Raw genomic sequence first — 20,587 nt, 5'->3', positions numbered from 1 at the left:
TCCAACAGTTTTGAGGAGTCTCATCCTCTCGTCTCTCATGCCCCCAATCATTCAAGCTTTCGCCGAGAGATTCTCTCATGAGCCAGGAGCCCTTTCTGAGAAAGTTTCCTCTAAGGGAATCTTTAAGAGATAAAAGAACGTTTCCATTAGTAAATCGTCACTATGCTACTCCTGTTTTATACCTAGCACCTCTGTTTTTTTAACTAGCAAATCACATAATCTTTGTTTTTATTTTATTTTATTAAGATTATGTGATCTGCATATGTGTCCTGCAGGGAGAGGACACTTATCAGAAGTGTTTCCCAAGTGTCTGTTGCTTGTCAGTTTAAGAGGTTTGAACACTAATGGATCAACCACCTACCTTGAGTTATCCATGAGTAATATATATAGTCTCCATATACTTTATTTTTAATGTATATATGCAGATCCATGTTTGTTGTATGTAGTTTTTTTATAGGGTTCTAATAAATAATAATATGCCCTATATTCTACCTGCACAGCTACTTCTGATCACTGCTGTAGCCAGATAGCCCAAGAGGACCTTTTATCTTAATGTGAGACTGCAAATGCAACTTGAAGAAAGGTGCCCAGGTGTCCAGGGAAGCCTTAGGAAAGATTAGACATATCTATTCCATTTTTCTTTCTTTTACTTACTTTCTCAAGGAGCCACGTGCACATGCTTATTAATTTTGACTCTGCACATGTTTCTAGTTAGCCCAGTATAGATGGGGCGGGATGACAGCATTTTACGTAGGTCTCAAACATTCCTTGTGCTTGTTGCTTACCAGTCAAAATCTGCCTCTGTGCACACGCATGGCTCTGAGGTCATAGCCCTGGCATACTTTCCTTGCATGCACTTCTTCTCTGACTTGCGCTTCCTGTAGATCCTTTTTGCTCCCATGATGCAAGCTTCTCCCTGGAAACAAAACCAAAAATATCCTTCTCTGACATCCACCAGGATATTTGTATCACTACATTTTTTTTCCAGGCCTGTGCAATAGAAGCTGTGACTCAAGAGAAGAGGATGACAAGTTGAAGGCCATGTCACTACAGTGGAATTAATTAAAGCCATTGAAGCTTTTATTGAAGCGAAAAAGCAGCTTTCCTAATACACACCAGCAAATTATCTGGGGTTTCTTATACTTCTCATGTGGCTCTGAACATGTTCCAAAGCCAGAGGATATCTGATTCGGGACCCTTTCTCATTTATAGATTAGGTTTCAAAGCAACAGAAAGCACAGCCTGAACCCTCTGCTATTTGAGGCACAGAGCAAGGGTATTAATTCGGTCATCTATTTATTGCTATTCTCACACAGTGGAAACTAGTAATGTGCATATATGTAAATACTTTCCACAGACTCCGAGTTCAGGTTTTACAGGGCATGACCCATTATGTGCTAGATGTTAATACTTCTTTGTCTTTTCTCTCCTATCTTGAACACCCTTCTAAGTATTTCTATCGACCAAGAGAGCCTCTCAGCCTTGCAATCTCAATGGAAAGCAAATTAAAAGGCAAAGGTCCACAGAAGCCTCCCTAAAAATAGTTCAACAGCTCCTAAGCTAACAACCTTAAACACACAGTGCAAAATCCTTCACATTTTTGCTTATGCAAGCAGAGGAAGGCAAAGAACAAAATACAGTGGTGTCTTACTTGCTACCTTTTATCCTTGTAAAAATGCTGGAGGAAAGAGAAACTTTTTTATGGCTTTGATTTGCCCATGAAAAAGATGGGCCAGAATGGCAGCTGGTGTAAAATGTTGTGCCTCCTTGAACTTATAGGAAGCTGTACTGATTTTCCTTATCTGAGGATTTAAATCAAAACTGATATTTTTAGTGTGGCCGTGAGCCTTGTATGAGCGGCTAGCGTGAGTCAAGCTACTACCATTTTATATTTACTATTAAATTCTTACACAGCAAGATACATAAAAAAAAAAACCCTTTGATGATGTCAACCAGGTGCATCTCTTCAGACTTCAGTGGAGCCTGGGTTGTTTATAATAGCTATAGAATTTGAGTCCCATTTTATTCTAACCTGATATAACACAGACTGCCATGACAGACTTGGCAGAGCTGGGAAGGTGCCCCAGGACTGGCACAGAGCACGTTAGCATGTTGGGGCATGTTGAGCAAGGGCTCCAGGAGAGAGTAGGCAGCAGCTGCAATCAGGATGCAAGGAACAGGACATAGGAGAAGGGTCTTAAGATCCTTCCATTTCTAAGTTGTGCTTAGAAGTGCTAGCACAGAGCCTGGAAACTCTGCCTCTCCTTGGCACTGACTTTTATTCAATAGATACAGAACAAACCAAGGGACAACTGTTCATTCCTTGGGCTCACAGCATACAATCTTAGGTTAACGTACCTATGTAACTAAACAGAGATGTTCAGTTAGATAGATACCCAAAAATGGATACGTCAAGCTGACATGAAAAAACAGTGGATCAAAATGATCCTTAACTGTAGGATCATTCATTACCTCAGATCAAGTCCCAGCCTTCTTGTTTCTCACCTGGCTATGGAGTTGCCAAGGCCTGTAGTCCTCTTCTGCACATCTCCGATCAAAAATGGATTTGTAGTCCACTTTCACCAGCTGCCATTCTGAGCGGTGGCTGAAATGCCCAAACACTCTGCAGAATACCACAAAGAATGCATACAGTGAAAGGTAGGGCCAGCTGGAGGCTGGTGGTTAACCATTAAAACACGAATTTTCAACAGATTAATTCCTTTAGCTGCCAGTCCCAGCAATTTTCACTGAATAGACATATTGAAAATGAAACTTAGACTCCTAAATAAATACAACCCTGTTGAAAACTGGACATCGATTTTATTCTGTGGATCAAGTTCTCCCTTATGTCGATCCCCAGACTGACCAAATAGAGAAGCCTTGACACACGGCTGGAGATGATGCTTCTTCATAGTCTTTCTGGAACTGAGTTGCTGTCTCCACAGTATCTGCTCCTGTAGATTAACTGGTTCTGGCTGACTATTCAAGGATTCCTCTGCACTGTATACTATACATTGGACTGTGTTTTTTTCATCAGTCAGATAGTCTTCATAGACACACCTCCTTTCAGATATTGTGATCTGGCATTGCATACCACCTTTTGCCAATGAAACAATTAAACATGAATGCTCCAAACTGGCTTGTAAAACTTTATGAAGGTTTATTACAGGATGAGGTTATGTTTGCTGAACTTTGACTAACAAGGTAAGATATAGGAAATATCATTCTGCATGTCCTATTATTAATAGCAAATGGGAGACAATACAGGCTTTGACCCTGAAATACTCTTACTATTGTAGAAAATGCAGATGTCTGGGCAAAGAAGGTCATTCACCATGTTTAGTGTTTTGTGTGTGTGTGTTTTAAAACTGATTTAAAAATCAAAGACAACCCATTCAACCCAGATCTATTTTGCCTAATGTCTTTTTAGCAGAACCAATCAAATATCATCAGTTAAGTGTTTACATCTTCAGATTGTCAGATTTTAAGAGTTACCTACAGGATCTTGATATCTCAAACACAAGCTTTGGACATTATTTCCAATAGAATTAAAACCAAAATTCAAATGGATCATTTGCATCCATGCAAATGCATATTGCAAATACATCCATGCAATCACCTGCATATTCACTTTATTACAGGTCAGATAATTTTTTTTGCAAACAGAAACTGAATTTTCCTCATGTTTTCCAAATCTGATCTCAGGTAAAATGTCGCAATTTCTGGCAGGGTGAATCAATTTTATGTACCATGCAAAACTTAACATACCAGATTGAAACTAATCACAATTGTTCATGAATCAGCCTCCAGGCAACATTTTGTCATTTATTCTTGCAGAAGAACGTCTTCATATTCCTGTGTCTCAGTTTAAAACAAAAAATGTAGCAGCAAAAACACCACTAAAAATACCTCCCCATTTTGCTTTCAAGCATTCATCCGTCAAGGATAACTCTGCTTTAAATCACACTCAATTTAAGTAGTCAGATTTCATGCTGATAAACTAAGTCGTAATGTTTTTTCAGCTTGCAATAAACTATATTGTCATTCCCTCAATCATATCACACAAACATTGATGATTTTGCAACAGAACATGGTGCACTCCTGGCTTTAGATGAAATGTGCTTTGGTCCCAGTCAGAAGTGCGATTATGTTACAAACAACTCTCATAAGATATTTATGGTGTAGTTCCCATCAACATTAGCATGATGACATGCTTACTTACGTCATGATGAGAGTTTCCTCTCCAGGTTCCCCTAACACTCCATCAACGAACAGTGGGAGTGACGTGAAGCTGTATTTGCTCCAAGAGCTCCCTTCATCAAAACTTAACCTAGTGGAGAACGCACAATTAGCATCTTTCCTTAGCAAGGTCCTACATTACTTAAGACGACTATCCAGCCAACTACTGCAGATAAGTAGTAAACAGCACCTGTTTTTTTCAAGGACATTTTAGTCCTTGAAATAACCCTTTTTTTTTTTTTTTTTTTTTTTTTGGAAGTATCATAAATCAGAGCATTGATCAAGCTTGTCTGGCACTACAGTGCTAAGCCATGGCCAATACTTAAGTGGCAGAAACTAATAAACTTATGTTAGAGATTGAGATTTGCTTTAAGGGCAAAATGTAGCCTAGGACTACAATTTTTTAAAATAAACGAGTAGTTTTTAGATCCTAGTTTTGAGTCCCTACCATAAGACATTTTGAGGAGGTTTGATTTTCAGAACAAACAGGCTTTGCCTCTTCTGACTGATTGTCTGCTGTGGTTGGTCTAAATGGAAGCTTGGAACTATTCTCGACTTCTTAAAACTTGGGTCTATGTTTTAGAAATTGATACGGTTCTTATTATAAAGGTATGCAAAATAGCACTGAACTCTATTTTGCCTTCTACTAAAACTCAAGAGTGCTACCTAGTGGATACACTTTTGCTTTATTGGTTATATAACCTTGAAACTCTTCAACATAATTCTGGTCCATGATTGCTGCCTCCCAAGTAGAAGATAATTTTATCAATAATTTTGAAAATAGAGTACTTTGGCAAATTAGTAAGACACAGTGCCATATGCCAAACTATTTATTATATAAATAACCGAATTCAGGAAGCCAACCCTCAGTAAATCAGCAAAGTTCTTTGTTTCTTTGTGGAATTATATTGACAATTTCTAAGACCAAGCCAAGCTGAAATTGGGTAACCTGGAATTGCCAGGATCCTCTTCTAAGAGAATGTTTGCTAGCTTCTTAACTAATACTTTCTAGATTTCTAGCTAAAAAAAAAAAAAAAAAAAAGCATTGTAGATGCAGCCGATGTCCTGGCATTTGAAAGAAGGGGTATCAGACTATCACATTCAGCAGAGCTGAAATTATTACCAGAGATGTCTGATAGGCAAGGATGTGTGCTTCATAGCAACAAGTACTCCACCTTGATCCAGGTATAGAACACTGTGCTCATCTTCAAAAATCTGGAAAAAGAAGCATATATTTAGATCTGTTTCAGCAGGGGGGTTGGACTAGATGATCTCTAGAGGTCCCTTCCAACCCTAAGCATTCTATGATTCTATGATTCTATGATTAAGTCACAGTTCATGACAGAGGATGGAAAATGTTAAGCAAACTATTGAGGAAAGCACTTTGTATTGAAATAGTTACTTTTCCTTATTTGTGCCTGTTTAGGTCCTTGTAAAATGCATTATGCTTGTCAGTTATAAACATGAATAATTTTCCTCTTTTCAATAACAGATTTTTGTTTGAAGAACAACTTAACACACTTGCACATATCTGGACCTAGTCTATATAAGTGAAAAAATGTGGGCTGGTCAAACACTGCAAAGTAATTAAATTCCTCTAATATCAAATATTTAAACAAATTTCTTTTCCTGATTTTCTTTTGTATTTGCTTTCTGTGAACATCTGCTCTCCAGTTTCCATGACAGCACTCATGAGTCTGGGAAAGTCACTTCTCTCTTTGACTTCATATTCCAACTGGAAAATGGGAATCAGTGTCCCTTTGAATATAAGCACATGAAAGAACAGCAATGCTTTGGCAACAAGTGGGAGTCAACTAAATAGGCATTCAATTTAAAGTCATCATCTACTCTTTCTCCAGTATCAGTGGAGAAGAACACAACTTCAGAACAGTTTGAATGTGTTTTGTCTCTCAATTAACTTCAGAGCAAGGCAAGATATTTAGCTTAAATGCTCATTGAGCTTTGGACAAATCAACTCAGGTGCGATGAAACCCACACTCATTGAGGGAGAAGTAGACTAAAATAATTGCTAATCTTCTGGAAAGTATGATCAGGGAAGAAGAGGAAATGGTTTGACGAATACAAGGGGCCCACAAAAGAAAGAAGAAATACTATCTCCTCACAAACATTTTATTTTCTCTTTTACTCTGCTACAGAGTTAAATTGAAGCCAACCTCCCACTAGTATTATGCAAATAATTTTCAGTTATATGAAGCCTAATGATGCATTCAGCATTTTTCACTGGGTGTATCTCTAGGATAGGGCATGTCCTCTCAGCAGGAAAAGAAGCTTTCCCCTCTGTATAGATTAGCAAAAGACTACTCTGAACCAAAACAAAAGAGATGAAGCAACTTTTTGAATCCAATTTGATCATAATTCCCTACAATTACTATTTCAACCTGTGATCTGGTGCACATACCTGTTTCCATGTGTTCCCAGCATCAGAAGAAACAAACATGCTGATATCATTCTCTGATAGTTCAGTACCTATATTTCCTGTAAGAAAAGTACTCATCAGCAAAGCAAAATTTTAAAAAATAGCACAATGAGCCAATTGGGGAAATAAACATTTTTGGCTTACTATTTATATTTATAAAGCTGTTAAGTCTTGGGAATTGAGAATGAGGGGAAAGGAGAGATTATCAGCAATATATACTTCTCCACACACCTCTGTACAAAAAGAAATGCACTGGTTTGAATCTAATGTTCTCGAGAGTACAGTGCTAGAACTGATGCCTTGGGTCTTGAAGACCAGTTTTCATCAAAAGGGATGACAGCTTGAAGGCCCATGAGGACTTCCATTTGATGGCCTTCTTTCCTTCCTTCCCAGTACAGATGGTGCTACATCACACGAGCCACTCAACACCCATCACAAAGTCAAGATGTTTCTCAGCAGTTGCACATCATAAATAGGCAATCATTAAAAGTTCCATACCTGAAGCTACAATAATGCCAGGGGCAGTGTCTCGGCTGGCAATATTTCCTGAGGTGTAGGGATTTTCTGAGACCTTCAGGTGAAGATGAAGGGAACAATAGGGCTACAGAGAAAAGTGAAAAGCACAACATGAAGTATTTCTCCTACTTCTGCACATTTTATGCCTTGTAGGGCACAAGAGCCCAATTAACAGTTGCTATTGACATTAAGGACACTATTTCCTTACAGCTGCGTCCTGCCATTCTTAGAAAGACACAGACACTGTTCTGGTGACACTGCACCAGATTGATCCCATATGTGGCCAGTGAAGCTACAAGGCCAGACATCAGGACTTGTTCTTGCCCTTCAATAAGGCAGACCCTCCTGAGAAAAGAAATTATCAACTTCTCTTGCTTTATTAGGAGAGCTGTGCTGTAATTTCCCAGTGAAATCCTACCACATTGGGAAACTAATCCACTACGCTGAAAATCTTTCACAAGAACAAGGCAATATCTTTGAAGCTGTATTCAGGAAGGAGGCAACCTGGCTTGCAGGGACAGGTAATGATAAGGATTACTTAGTTCCCCTGACTGCTAGCTCTCTAGAGGAGCAAACAAGGCTATAAATATGACTTGCATTATTATTTGCAAATGATGCTCTGATCCACAGAGCAGCATTGCCCTCACTAACTCTGGAGTGCACAGCATTATAACCATACCATCCCTGTTAATTAGCCATGAGACACAACTTAATTCAGACAGTGGCTGAATTTTTTGGATTCTGAACTACTCTGACATTCAAATGTTCTACACTACATTAGGCATAAATACCAGGACTAAAAAGCATCAGTTTAAAAGTTATTTAATACAATGCTTGATCACTCCATCTGGATGCGACCTTTGACAAGTCAATACAATGGAAACCTTACCTATATGCAATTGATTTTATATGTCAGGTACTCAGGTAGGACAGGAATGGCACAGAATAATTCAGCAGAGTAAGTAGGTAAGGAGACAAAGGCAGGCAGATTTCCAAATTCACCATTATCATTCCACCTATGCCTCTGCAAATCTGTAGTCTGATAATTTCTGATCATTCTGACCATTTCTGATGTTTTTCACGCCCTTCTTTCCCCCCGCCCAAACCTGGAATGGCAACCACACAGGATTTAAAAAAAAAAAAAAAAAAAAAAAAAAAAAAAAAGATGGATGGGGATGGTGAGGAGTGATGTGAGCTCTCACTTCTCTGAGACAGGTGAAAGGGACACAGAGCAGCGAAGAAGGGAACATCACTTGCCAGGCAGAATATGTCGAGCACCCTAACGCTAAGTGACAGCGTTGCGAGGGGAGCCGCGAGAGCAGCCTCAGGGGGCAGGGAGGCAGTGGAAGTAAATTGAGCTGGCGTGCATGCAGGAAGTGGAAAAACACTACAGGAGAATGAATTATTCTCTTGTACATTTTTACACATTGTGAAAAGACTAAGTACAGAACATAGTTTCAAAACTAACATACTACATGTCCACCCCCTAGATTTTGAGGACAGCAACAGTGAGTTCCCTACTGTAGAGATGATCTAGTGTCAGGCTCAAATCCTTATGTTACCTAAGGTTTTCTTTCAAAGTTTTCTGACTTTAAAAATACAGTACACTCACATCAAATATTAAAAACCAGGACATCTACCTAAGCAGAGACATGGTACTTTTAGTGGCATGGCTGCTTGTCGGTTGGATTGCAGCGATACTTAGAAACTCCAGTAATAATTGTTACACACACCTAAGCTATTGATTGCTGTCATCTCACCTCAAGACCACAGCAGCATTCTGTTCTCCACCCCAGATCCCTTATCCATCAGTGTCACTTACCCAATTTTTTTTTCACAGATAGGCTAGATAGTCTTCCATCATACTGCGGGTCTCTTTCTGTTTCTTCTCTGGTTCCTGCAGCTTAACTTATATACAGACATCTCAAGTTTGCTGTTTAGACATCAATGATCTCTAACATTCCTATTGTTTCCAAAGAGGCTGCAGAAACCATTTATCATCATCTTAATCACCAGTTTTGGGTGTCCCTGTCACTGTCTAGTACCCAGCTGTGACAGGTGTCACACAGATACCAATTAAAAAAAAAAAAAAAAAGAACACTACCAGGGAACACTCACAGCCTATGCAGAAAATGAAGCGCAAGTGACATATCCCATTACCCTGTTCACTACCATGGCTCTTGAAGTCATGCTAAAGTTCATTACTTGCTGCTGCTGCTTCTTTTCAAGCAAGCACTCAGAAGGCTCCAGAGGTCTGGATAAAACACACTCTAAACACCTGAAAACCTTTATCTTGGCATCATGGCTGCTCTGCAAAGCTCATCTGAACAGTCTCCAATGGTATGACACGTGCAAGGCAGTTGGCAAGTATCACTGACCAGTGTTTGCAAAATTGCCATGAGCAGGTCTGGGTAAACTTGAGAATATATCCCCTCCATCTTGCAAGACGTCCCAGTACACAATTCCCTGTACCATGTTTCAGCTAGAAGTAAATGCCATCCTTTTTTTCCCCCTGTATGTCTAGGAGCTACTACTATGGGTCCCTGATCAGAAGTGGGATAGTGTTATGATATAAGAATGAGGTTAGACACTATCCAGAAACCTAGGAACAGTCACACTACATGCTCACCTGCAAAGCAACAGACCAGTCAAGAGAGCTAAACACTTCCAGAAGGGATTCGGAACACCTTACTTAGACGCTTAAATCATTGTCAGATGGTGTGAATGCCCTCCTTATGAGAAATAGGCCTTTGTCCTGAAATAACCCATGTAGAGAGGATAAATAAAATGTGGGAGGGAATAAACAGATGTCTGGGGAACAGTGGCACACAGAAAGCAAATGACTTGCCCAAAGTTACTTCTGGAGATGGAGACAGAGCTAAAAATTGAACCAAGATTCTCTTCAGGGTCAGTCCAGTCTTTTAACCACAAGACCATCCTTGAAAGTGAATTGAAAGCTAATAGTCTTCTAGACAGAGACCCATAAGTTACAAAACAGAACTGCTCTGAAGCCGACCACTTCATAGCACAGGTTAAGTATCAAATAAACCCAGCACCTTTAGGATGTATTTTATGAAGAGTAAGTGTATTTAACCTAGAAAACAAGCAGTATGAACAAGATGTGCTTAGATGGAATTTTGTTGTTTTCCTTCATCCTCATTATTCAGAGCAATCACTCTCCGCTCCCCCAAAAAAAAAAAAAAAAAAAATCTTTGAGTTGCTTTGGATAAAACACCTCAAGCGTATTGTCAGTAGAGGGATGGTGCCATCTGGCTCGACTTGTGTTTCAACCAGATTTGCTTAGTTGCCAACTTAGCTGCTACATGCTTATTTCAGTATTAACATTCCCTCTACAGGTTTAAAGATTAGATGCATAGGGGACATAGCATTACACTCTCAGGCTGGAGACAGTCGTCCCGCTCTGGGAAAGGGCAGATTCCATTCTGATGAAAATCTGGAATGTGCATCATTACCATATCCTAACCTATTGCTAGAGACAAGTATGCTGAGAGGCAGCAGGGTGAAAGCATTAGTATCTGCCCTGGAGTAATAGTGGGAGCTGAACAAGCTTTACAACAAGCTACGGGGAATTCACTTTAGTTACGCCATACGGAGAGGCAGGATCATGCCAGGAACAGGAATACGTGGAGCGAGAGAGAGCAACTGACGCAAAGAAGCAAAGCTGCTGGTGACACATGGGTAGGCAGTGTGACTATGGAGATGAGGAGAGCTTGGGAACCGCTTAAATGCTACAGCTGTGCCATACTAGGAGCAGGATTTGTTTTGGAGCTGAGGAAACTGAAATACAGGCAAGCTGGAGCTCATACTGGTGACAGGTGAGCTAGCTGGGGGTAACAGCACCTGGCTTGTGGCAAAGACATTTGAGCAGAATGGGCAACTGAAGGGAACTTCTCTGGGGGTCAGGTGGGTTCTGAGGTGCACATCCAGCCAGAAGAAAAGTTTGTTTCAAAGGCAAAAGGAAATACTCCATGTTCCAATGTAAATGGTCACTTTCATTTTTAAGCTGAATGCAAGCTTCAAGAAAGGGTTAAAAAATAAAAAGATAAAATAGCAAGAGAATAAAAGGTTTTGTTTGACGAGTTTCTCTCTCTCCTGCAACTCACTGAACCAGAAAATAAATTCATTATTTGCACAAGTAATTCATCCATTTCCTTTTCTCCATTTCCACGATCCCCCCAAGAATAGAATGCCCCTATGGAACTCCATGGCATTTCCAGAAAAATTCTCTGAAAATTTCCCGTACTACGCCCAAACTCTGTACTCTATTCTCTACCATTCCTCAAACCTTGCACTCTACAGTCTGTTTTCACCTCTCCCTATCATTAACTGTGAAGCTCAAAGTAGATTTTTAAATGGCTTGCCCCTCTCTTGTGGGATTACTATTTTACCTCGCAGCCTTGGTACATTTTCTAAAGTGCCCTCCTGCCTTTCTCTTGAAAGCAAACTGCTCCTGTAAAAGACTGTGCAAGTCAGTTTAGTTCAGATTTCTTCTATCTCCCATCTTGCAAAGTGTCAAATCAGACACCTGAAACCCTGATATGCTGCTATGGACCCTTGCTGTGTTACAATTGCACGAGTTTTGTCATGACCTAAGCACGAAGGAGTGCTCAGACAATACCAACAGTTTCTTACCCATCTCTATTACATGATGTCAAAGGGAAGAGGAAAACCAAACATGTCTAAACACTGCTCCAACCATATCATAGGCAAGGGCCAACTAAATTCTTTCTTACTCTGTTTCTGGAAAAGTAAAGACTGAGTGGCACAGTTAAATTCCACTGAAGATCTGCCTATGTCCTGAAAACAGGATGACAAGTCTATACTAAGCTTGCATGTGGTTGAAGCAACACTCAGGGCACCTACATCAATGTGCAGAGATCAAGATAAAAATGGGCCAGTGTTTAAACACTGTTCTGTGCACAGTGCAATGGCAGACATGATTTAGATGGGAAGACTCAAGGGAAGCATGGCTCTCTTCCCATGACACCCGTCCAATTCTGTGATGTTTGTGTGATCTGTTTGAGATGCCTGGTTTATACTCAGACATACAGCCACTTCTGCTATATAGCAGATAACTGCAATGGCAACATACCCTTGTATATAAAATGTACAATTCATGCATACAACTGCTTTTTAAGGATTTTGCAAGAATAACCATGATGGCAAATCAGATCTCTAATAAGAAATGTGCAAGAATAACAATAAAGGCCTTTGTTTAGCATTAAAACTTCAAATTTATGGAAAAATGAGGTTTCCTTTCATGATTGTACAAACCCACAAGGTTTATATTTCTTCTTTTTCTTTTTTTTCTTACTGGAAATATCATACTCTCACCTGAAAATCTTAGGTTCATGACAAAATTGTCCATAATTTGAAAAACTGTTTTATTTATAAAAAATATGTTCACCTGAGTAGAAATTAGGTTACAATCTGTTTAAAACACAAGGCTTCTACAAATATTGCTTTCCAAAAAATGAAATGCTTTATGTCTGCAAAGTTTGCAGAATGCCATCTTTTCACTTTTCATCTTAAAGAAAAATTTAATTTAGAACTGCCCTTAGATACAATTTTTAAAAAGACAGAGAAAGAAAACAAACCCAAGTGAATTTGGTCCTTCTCTGAAATAAGTCTTCTGTTTGACCCCCAATACTCCCTATTTATTTTTTTCTATTCTGGAGAGAAAATGAAATGACTTTCATTCTGGCTCTATCAAAAAAATCAATTATTTGAACAGCTTCAAATACAAAGCTATTTATTCTTTGCTCTTGCAATAATGTGTGGGGTTCAGTTAAGGGATTAGTGGGGCATTCAGTCACATAACACCATGCACATAATGTACAGCTGATTCATATTCTAACAAACTGACAACCTCAACATTTCTTTATTTTATTTTGTAATGGGAGGCAACATGCAGGTACCAGACAGTAGCAGGAAGAGTAGTTTAGTAATATCCTGTTTGAAGCATGTTACCATTTCTACAGCATAAAAGTTATTGAAGGTTCTAATGGCTAGAGCTCTCTGAGCATTTTCCCAGTACTGTGTATAGATTATAATAATCAAAAAATACATGCAGAAAAATCTAACCTATTTACTTTGACAGACTTTTCCAATTCTATTCATGCTGCTCAGATTTTCCTGTCACTCTTGGATACAGTTCACCTACAATGATAAACGTTATAAGGTTTATCTCTATGTTGATCTATTCTGATAGATACACAGATACAACACACATGCTCAACACCTATCGACCCATATGCTTGCATAGATATGTCACTTTTCATATCTGAGCTCAAAGAGAAAATCATAAACACCAACATTGACAACAGACTGGCCTGAAAGAGTTCTCCCTTTGAGCCTACGGCAAATTATTAGGGATCCTGGAAGCTCCGGAGCCTACAGCAGCTCACTCCTCCCATCTAGTGTCCAGAGATCCAACTGCGGCAGAAAGAGTCCAGCTTTACCTGCTGCTTCCAGAGCAGGTTGTGCAGAGGGGAGCTGATCTGCAAAGCTTTCTTTTGTTCCAGAAATTAAATCAAATTACAATGTCAGCTCTCGCAATACCATCTGGTGGCCCTAATGTGCTGTACTTTTAAAATGCAGCATTTGCTCCATGAATTACACTGCCTGAGCTGCCCTTCTGGTGTTTACCTTGGTGGGGGGGGAGGAAAGGGGGACAGGAAAAGGAAAAACAGAAAAAAGAACAAAAAAAAAGATTGCTCTTCCATGTTACTGCTGCCCCAAATCCCCCCATATACTTACTAGGAGACAGTGAACGGGGTTTCCTCTCAGATCAGTGTCCGGAGCCTGCAACAAGCTCCAGTCTCTTCCTTTATTGTAGGTGATGAAAGTTTTCACTTGGTTGTCAATCTTCTTGTTAGCCAAGAACATCCCCTTTATCCCTGCTACCTAGGAAAAATGGACAGGGCTGAAAAATAGATTAAGCCGAAGCAGGGTCCGAGTACACGTGTGTGTGTCTTCCCTGACAAATCCAACAGGGATCACACCATGACGGTGTGATGGGTGTCAGGGCAAGAACTGCCAGCGAGTACCAGAGGAAGGCAAACAGAGGGACCACAGACAAGATCATCACCGGTGGAAAGGTGACAGATGGAAGAGAAAACTTTTATTTCAGAAAACAGCATGGAAACATGGTAAGATGGCAGTAATGCTACCGTAAAGTGACAGACTTTGAATTGGATAAGCATCCTTTCCCCCGAAAGATGAAATATATACAGGGCAATTATTCACCTCCAGTTGGAGGAAACAGCAGCAGTTTTGGCCTTGCAAAGAAAACGGCAACACACACACACACATGCCATTTACTGCTTCCATTCTCATACAGTCTGTTTAGGACCTTTTATCTAAAGATCTCAATATAGTTCAGCTTCATAATGATATGTATTTCAGCATGATAACTTTAGGCATAGAGGTATTTTTATACTGTTTTATATTTTGAGGAAACTGAAGCATCAACAACTCATCCCAGGCCACGCAAAATGCCAACTGCAAAACCAGCAATGAAATCCTGGTCCTTTAATTATTCCCAGTGGCTTACCTGGCAGTTTTATTGGAGGAGACCTGAAGGAGTATTTTGGAAAGACGTGATGTTAACAGACTCGTATTGGAATCAAGCCCAAAAATGCCTCAGTGGGGAGAAAAAAAAAAGTCAACCAAAACCCACGACTCACATTGAAGAACGTTCCTCATCTTCTCAGCACACTGAAAATCAATAGCCCAATAGCTGCTGCAGCTTGCTAATGAATTTGTTAGGCTGTCATTCTGCAACCTGAGCGCTCCAATAAAAAAGGGAAAAGAAATCAGAAGCAAGAGAGGGAAGGGAGAAACTTTGTCATCCACCCAAATCTTGCTCTGCAGAACTGGTGCACAGAATAACCTCTGAATAAAAAGGCTTGGTAAGTTATTACTTGAATGCACTATGTGCCAAATAGTCACAGCAAATTCAGAATTTGTTCTCGCCTCAAAGACTAGGCCTGCCTCATATGACATCCTCAGTTATGAGGCCCAGTTTGGATGCTATCAGTACTGGCAAGGACTACATTGCCATGCCATGGGACTACTGATACTAATAGTATATTGCTACAGCACACTGTGTTCATTCTGAATAGCACATTCTTCCTTGTATAACTGCACCGAGGCACGCTGAGGCCACTTAAAGGCTTAGATATGATTTGCTATAAGTGGCAATAGTGGTAACATCCTTAAATGAAGGATTTAACTGATCTATAGTTGATAAAAACATAACAAGATAATATTTTAAATATTCTAACTGTATTTTTTTTTCCATGCAACTAATTTTACAGAGTTTCTTTCATCTCTGATAAGAAAGGGGTACTCTGTCTCCCAGTGGTATTATATAACTAGCCAGGGATGGAAAAATAACATTGTTCTGCTTTTGCTACCAGAGGCCTGAGCCAAGAGCTCCATTTGTACCTTCCTTTGTTGTTGTACAGAAATGGTTGTGTTATAGTCCCTGTGAAATGCTGGCCATAAATGATTAAAGAACATTTTATATATCAGGTGATAAATGTGCCCTGAAATCCCATGAATTTTTCTTTTTATGATTCTAGTCATGGGCTGGGACTCGGAGTCCTTTCCAGAGTAAGCAAAGTGTAAGTTATGCTGTCAGCCTTGGACAGCTTTATCTTCAAAACCCTGCACACGGTATACCTGGTCGTGTGGTCTCAGCAGGAAATGATACCCCTATTGCATATTCGCATCCTTGACACAATCCCAGCTGCTCACACAACCGTAACAGAGAAGGCACTGCATCCACAAGTGGTCAGTGTGACAAGCACTTCAGTGGTCCCCACAGAGGCTTTGAAGGCAATCCAAGCACATATCCACTGTGCACAGACACACTGTCTGCAGATGTGAGGAAAGACTCATACAAGACACTCAAACACACACGTTGAAATACTCTCTTCACTTCCCATCACCAGCTTCATACTTCAAGAACACACTTCCAATCAGAAATACATACTGCTAAAAACAAGCAAGTCCCAGACATCTCAGGCATGCTTCATAGATACAAACACATATCTCTCTTCACAGTAACTTTTTGTTTTAAAGATTCCCATTCCTCTTCGACCACTGATCAAATTAAAAAACAAACAATTTATTGAAGCTTCTACCCCACACCAAAGCTGCCCAGTTTGAACATGGGTTCCCACAGGCAGCACTGCCTTGCTGCAGACCAGCCCAAGTGCTGAGCCAAACCGTATTATTGGAGAAGTGCAGGAATAAGAGAGGGGACTCGGAAGCACTGGCCAGTGACTCCCGCTCTTCCCTTGCTCTTGAGAATGGTCTCCAGGACAGCCCCATTGCTAACTGCAGACACTCTGAATACTGGTTCCAATGTGTTACAGATGCATTAGCACTAGCATGAGGTAAGAAGAAGCACTATTCTCATGCCCTACCCTAAGAGGTAGGGAGGAGCCCCATAGAGAGTGGGTCTCCTCGTCCTCTGCAAAGTCCAGAAGCAGAATAGCCCACAGCCTGGAATAACAATCTCCCAGTGAAAGGTTCCTGATGACTTACCAGAGGAGAGACTGGAGAACATGATGAGGCACCAGGGCAGAACTTCTATTATTTCTTCATAAGCAATGTAATTTCCTCATGAGCAGCATCAGACAGATTTTATCTTTCATGTAAAATGGCTTAGGAGCCTACACACAGACATTCACTACAATGCAACCAAATGACCTTGCCTATTCCATTCAAGAAGCACATACATACAGGCACATGTACATGCCTTTTTCTGGCATTGTCTTCTCAAATAATCTTTCTTTTCTAAATATACTGCTGTCACCACATAAGGACTTATTTTGCAATCTCTCCGCTGTTTTTTAATTTATCTATGGATTTTCTTCTTCTCCCTTCTTCATCTCTATTTACCCCTAAGCATTCATCATTTGCAACAGTCCTACTGGGACAATCGCACTGGATGGCTTTCTGTTCCCTTCCAGCTAGAACATCAAATTTAAAAGACAGTTTGTGCCAGGTTCGGTGTCAGCCAATATTCTTTCTATCTAGATAATCAGCAGATATGACTCTACAAGTCTCATCCCATCAATTTCAACCTGGGCTACTGCGTATTGTCAGCCTAATAAAACAAAGGCATTCCTTTTCCCCTGGGATGTAGGACACCTTTACATAATGCAGTGAAACTGCTTCTCAAGCTGACAGTAATAAGAGGCAACAGCCTTTCCATGGGCTGCCAGCACTGCAGAGAGGTTAACAGTAAAAACCTCCAAAGGACTGGGAAATGCCAGTGCCCATCTTCATGCAATTATGCACAACACTTCGGCTTTCTGTATGGATATTTCAAGGCAGTTTCCTGAAACCTGAAGGCAAACTGGATAGCAGAGCTAATACCCAGTTGGTGAAGGAAAAATAAAGGAAGCGTCTTCTTTTTCAAAGCTACTCAAAGCTGGTTCATGGCTTTGGTTTTAAATGATCAAATAGAAAGATATCTGAAAAAAATGACCCTTCTAACAGCAACCAAGGATCAAATTTCTACTAAAGTTCTGTCTCCAGAAATAGGTAGTAGAGGAAGAAAAGTATAAGGGCATATTAAAAGTCCTCTTCTTTGGTTCAGTAACCATAGAAGTCAGTGCAAGTTGGCCTTCTTACAGGGAAGTTTTGGCAGACTGTACTTGTCAGGAAAAGGCTCAGGGAACAGCAAGATGAAGTATGTGGGTTCCAAGATTCCCTGCTTATGCAATCACCCAAGAGGGCCTATCTAAAATTACTTAAATTCCCAGAATAGTTCAAGATTCAAGGAAGAGTGACAACGGTGGCTGAAAACTGCTATCTCTTCATCCTTCTAAAACAAGAGCTTATGCTCTCAGAAATGTAATAAAAATGAGAGAGTGTTAAAAGCGCCACGGATGGGGGCTCAGGGCACTTGGGGTAGCAGGATTCCGGCTGAGAAACTCAGAGCTCCTCTTAGGAACTTAATGAACTATTCCATTAGATCTTACACTACACACCTTCCTACACAGACACCAGCCCTTCTTCATCTGAGACCTACATGACAGTAACCAGTGAATCTGTTTGTACTATCAGGCTGGTCCTAACATATATCCGTGAAAATTCTGAGTCTAGAATTCAGCTGATTCCACTGAGATCCTTGAGTAAAAGGAGGGTAAAACTGTGCTTAGCCGCTAGAGCCATAAGGCTCTGTTATTCACATGAATACTATGAGAGTGATGTGCAAGGAGGAGATAATATTTGTGTCACATGAACTCTTGAGTTAGGAATGAGAGATATTTGGAGTTATGACATACCTCATAGAGGTCAATCATCACATTCCCCTCCAGCCCTTGACTACTCTTGACGTTTTCTAAGGCCAGGGTGAAGTACACTCCTCGGGTGTCGGAGATGTACAGGTTGTAGGTATCATTCTGGTTCCACTCTTGAACAGCTGCAAACACCTGATTCTCATCCGTGCTGATAACATGCATGTCCTAAGGAAAGAAAACAGGAATGTTACTAGAGGCAGTTCTGCTCTGCCATTTTGAAGGACACCACAATAACTGTGGAGGAGCAAGATATATATATATATATATAGGCCGAAGTTTGATCAGAAAATGTACACATCACACTGGAAAAAGCAGAGAATTCCATCCACACTCTTCTGTGAATTTTCAAAATAGTAATTAATTGATGAGGTGTTATTTGAACATTTATATTGGCGATATCATATTATACAGCAGCACATTTTTCCCTGCCAGAATTTCCATTGTGAATAAGACGTGGCATTTGGCAATTGAATGATTTTACTTTGATAGTGAAATCAGAGATATTAAAAATGAAGAAAAAAACGAGGCAAACGGAGGCAAACGGAGGCAAACAAGCAGCGCCTGCAATATCTTCTTCTTGTATAGTTCCTAGACACTAAGTTTACATGAGAACTGATACACGAAGGATCTACTACGGTGATGTGCAGCCATTGTGTGTTGTGTGCTGTTATTTATTATCTCACTTAGGACAGCAGGCCACTGTGAGCATGTCCCAAAAATATAACAGAAAGACAACCCTAAGTCTCACTAGGTCAAAAAGCAGAACAGTAGTTAGGCCACTAGCTTTATAGGTGAGGTTTTGCTTTACTTTCTGTGTTTGTTCTGCATGCAGCAGAAGGCAAAAAAAGCAATGAAATAGAATGTAATTGAAAACAACTTCTATTAAACCTGATTCCCTCTTCCATTGGTAGGAGAAATCAACACTCCAAAATCTACTGGTGTGAAATAGAAACAATGAAATTCCCAGGCTCTATCTGCCTAGTAGAGGAGCCTTACATTTCTTGGTGCTTTAAAAACCTGTCGAGTTAGGAAAAGGAATGCAGTTATCTTAGCACCAGGTGACTCCCCAGAGATTCAGATGTTCTGTCTGCTTTGGACAGATATCCCAAAATTGCTTCACATCCATTAATCAGAGTTTTTCCATAAGCAATACTGGGAACTTAATCAGAAATGACATTCTTTGGAAACTGTTGCTACTTTTTCTTTCTGGTAATAATAACCTTTGACAATTTGCTTTCTTGTGGGTATACAAGGTGTTTATACCTCTGAATAGAGACCTTCAATGCAAAGATGAAAAAATATTATGGGGAAGAAATCTGATTTATAAATTTTAATTCACCATCAAGTTAAGATTCAGAATAGTTATCTGTTCATCCGATCTGAGTATCGGAGTGGATGGATATTCACTTGATTTACTTGCTTTGTGTTGCAATAAAATGTATGCCATAAAAAGACCTGATTTTGTGGGAGAACAGATTGGGTCAATTCCTAAGGTGATAGGAAAGGTAATAAGTCCCATGCGCTTCTACTAACTGTGGTTGTGAACACGTATTCTCTCTCTGGTACAGCTCTGCAGCAGTACAGCTGCACAGCTTTACTATCTGCAGCTGTGCTAGTAGAAGTTACTGCTGCAGCTGCTTTCCAGAGGCTCCTTGTTTCAGATGGTCACCCTAGTCAATGTGCTGGTAGAGTTTTAGGAGTAGATGGTTCCTAATGTGCTTCAGGCACCTTCAGGTAGCACAGCTCTAATCTCCATTTTAAGATTTTGGATATGTGCACATAAACATGGTCAGACCTCTCTGCTGAAACACAGACACAGATTAAAAGCAAAATCTCAATGCAGCATTTCATTAATATCCTTTTAAACAGTAGCTTTGTAATTATTGGATGAGAGAGACATGAAGATATCTTGATCAACACCAGGGGAAAAAAAGGCAATTTCATAAGTGCTGAACAGGTAAATAAGATAATTTATTCCCTAGATACTTCCTAAGTTTTGATCAGATAGTGCTGTAGGATGCAAGTCTAAGATTCAAGTAAGTCTGGAAGC

The 20,587-nt window shown here is 40.0% G+C and overlaps 1 protein-coding gene across 1 annotated transcript in view; it reads right to left on the bottom strand.

Moving 5' to 3' along the window:
• SORCS1 (sortilin related VPS10 domain containing receptor 1) overlaps positions 1-20,587 on the bottom strand; it is a 277,984-nt gene that overhangs the window by 45,326 nt on the left and 212,071 nt on the right. Inside the window, exons 9-16 of the mRNA XM_088528639.1 lie at positions 18,523-18,702; positions 13,973-14,119; positions 7,175-7,277; positions 6,659-6,735; positions 5,363-5,454; positions 4,223-4,330; positions 2,506-2,623; positions 786-916 (exon numbers count right to left, since the gene is read on the bottom strand). Of these exons, the coding sequence (XP_088384765.1) occupies positions 786-916; positions 2,506-2,623; positions 4,223-4,330; positions 5,363-5,454; positions 6,659-6,735; positions 7,175-7,277; positions 13,973-14,119; positions 18,523-18,702 (956 nt within the window). The remainder of the gene's footprint in view (positions 1-785; positions 917-2,505; positions 2,624-4,222; positions 4,331-5,362; positions 5,455-6,658; positions 6,736-7,174; positions 7,278-13,972; positions 14,120-18,522; positions 18,703-20,587) is intronic.

This window comes from Tinamus guttatus, unplaced genomic scaffold, assembly GCF_059628265.1.
Source record: "Tinamus guttatus ecotype Peru unplaced genomic scaffold, ASM5962826v1 Tinamus_guttatus_pri_ptg000314l, whole genome shotgun sequence".
NCBI classification, from domain to species: Eukaryota; Metazoa; Chordata; class Aves; order Tinamiformes; family Tinamidae; genus Tinamus; species Tinamus guttatus.
The sequence above is the reverse complement of the archived record's forward strand: the minus strand, read 5'-3'. Positions and strand labels throughout refer to the sequence as shown.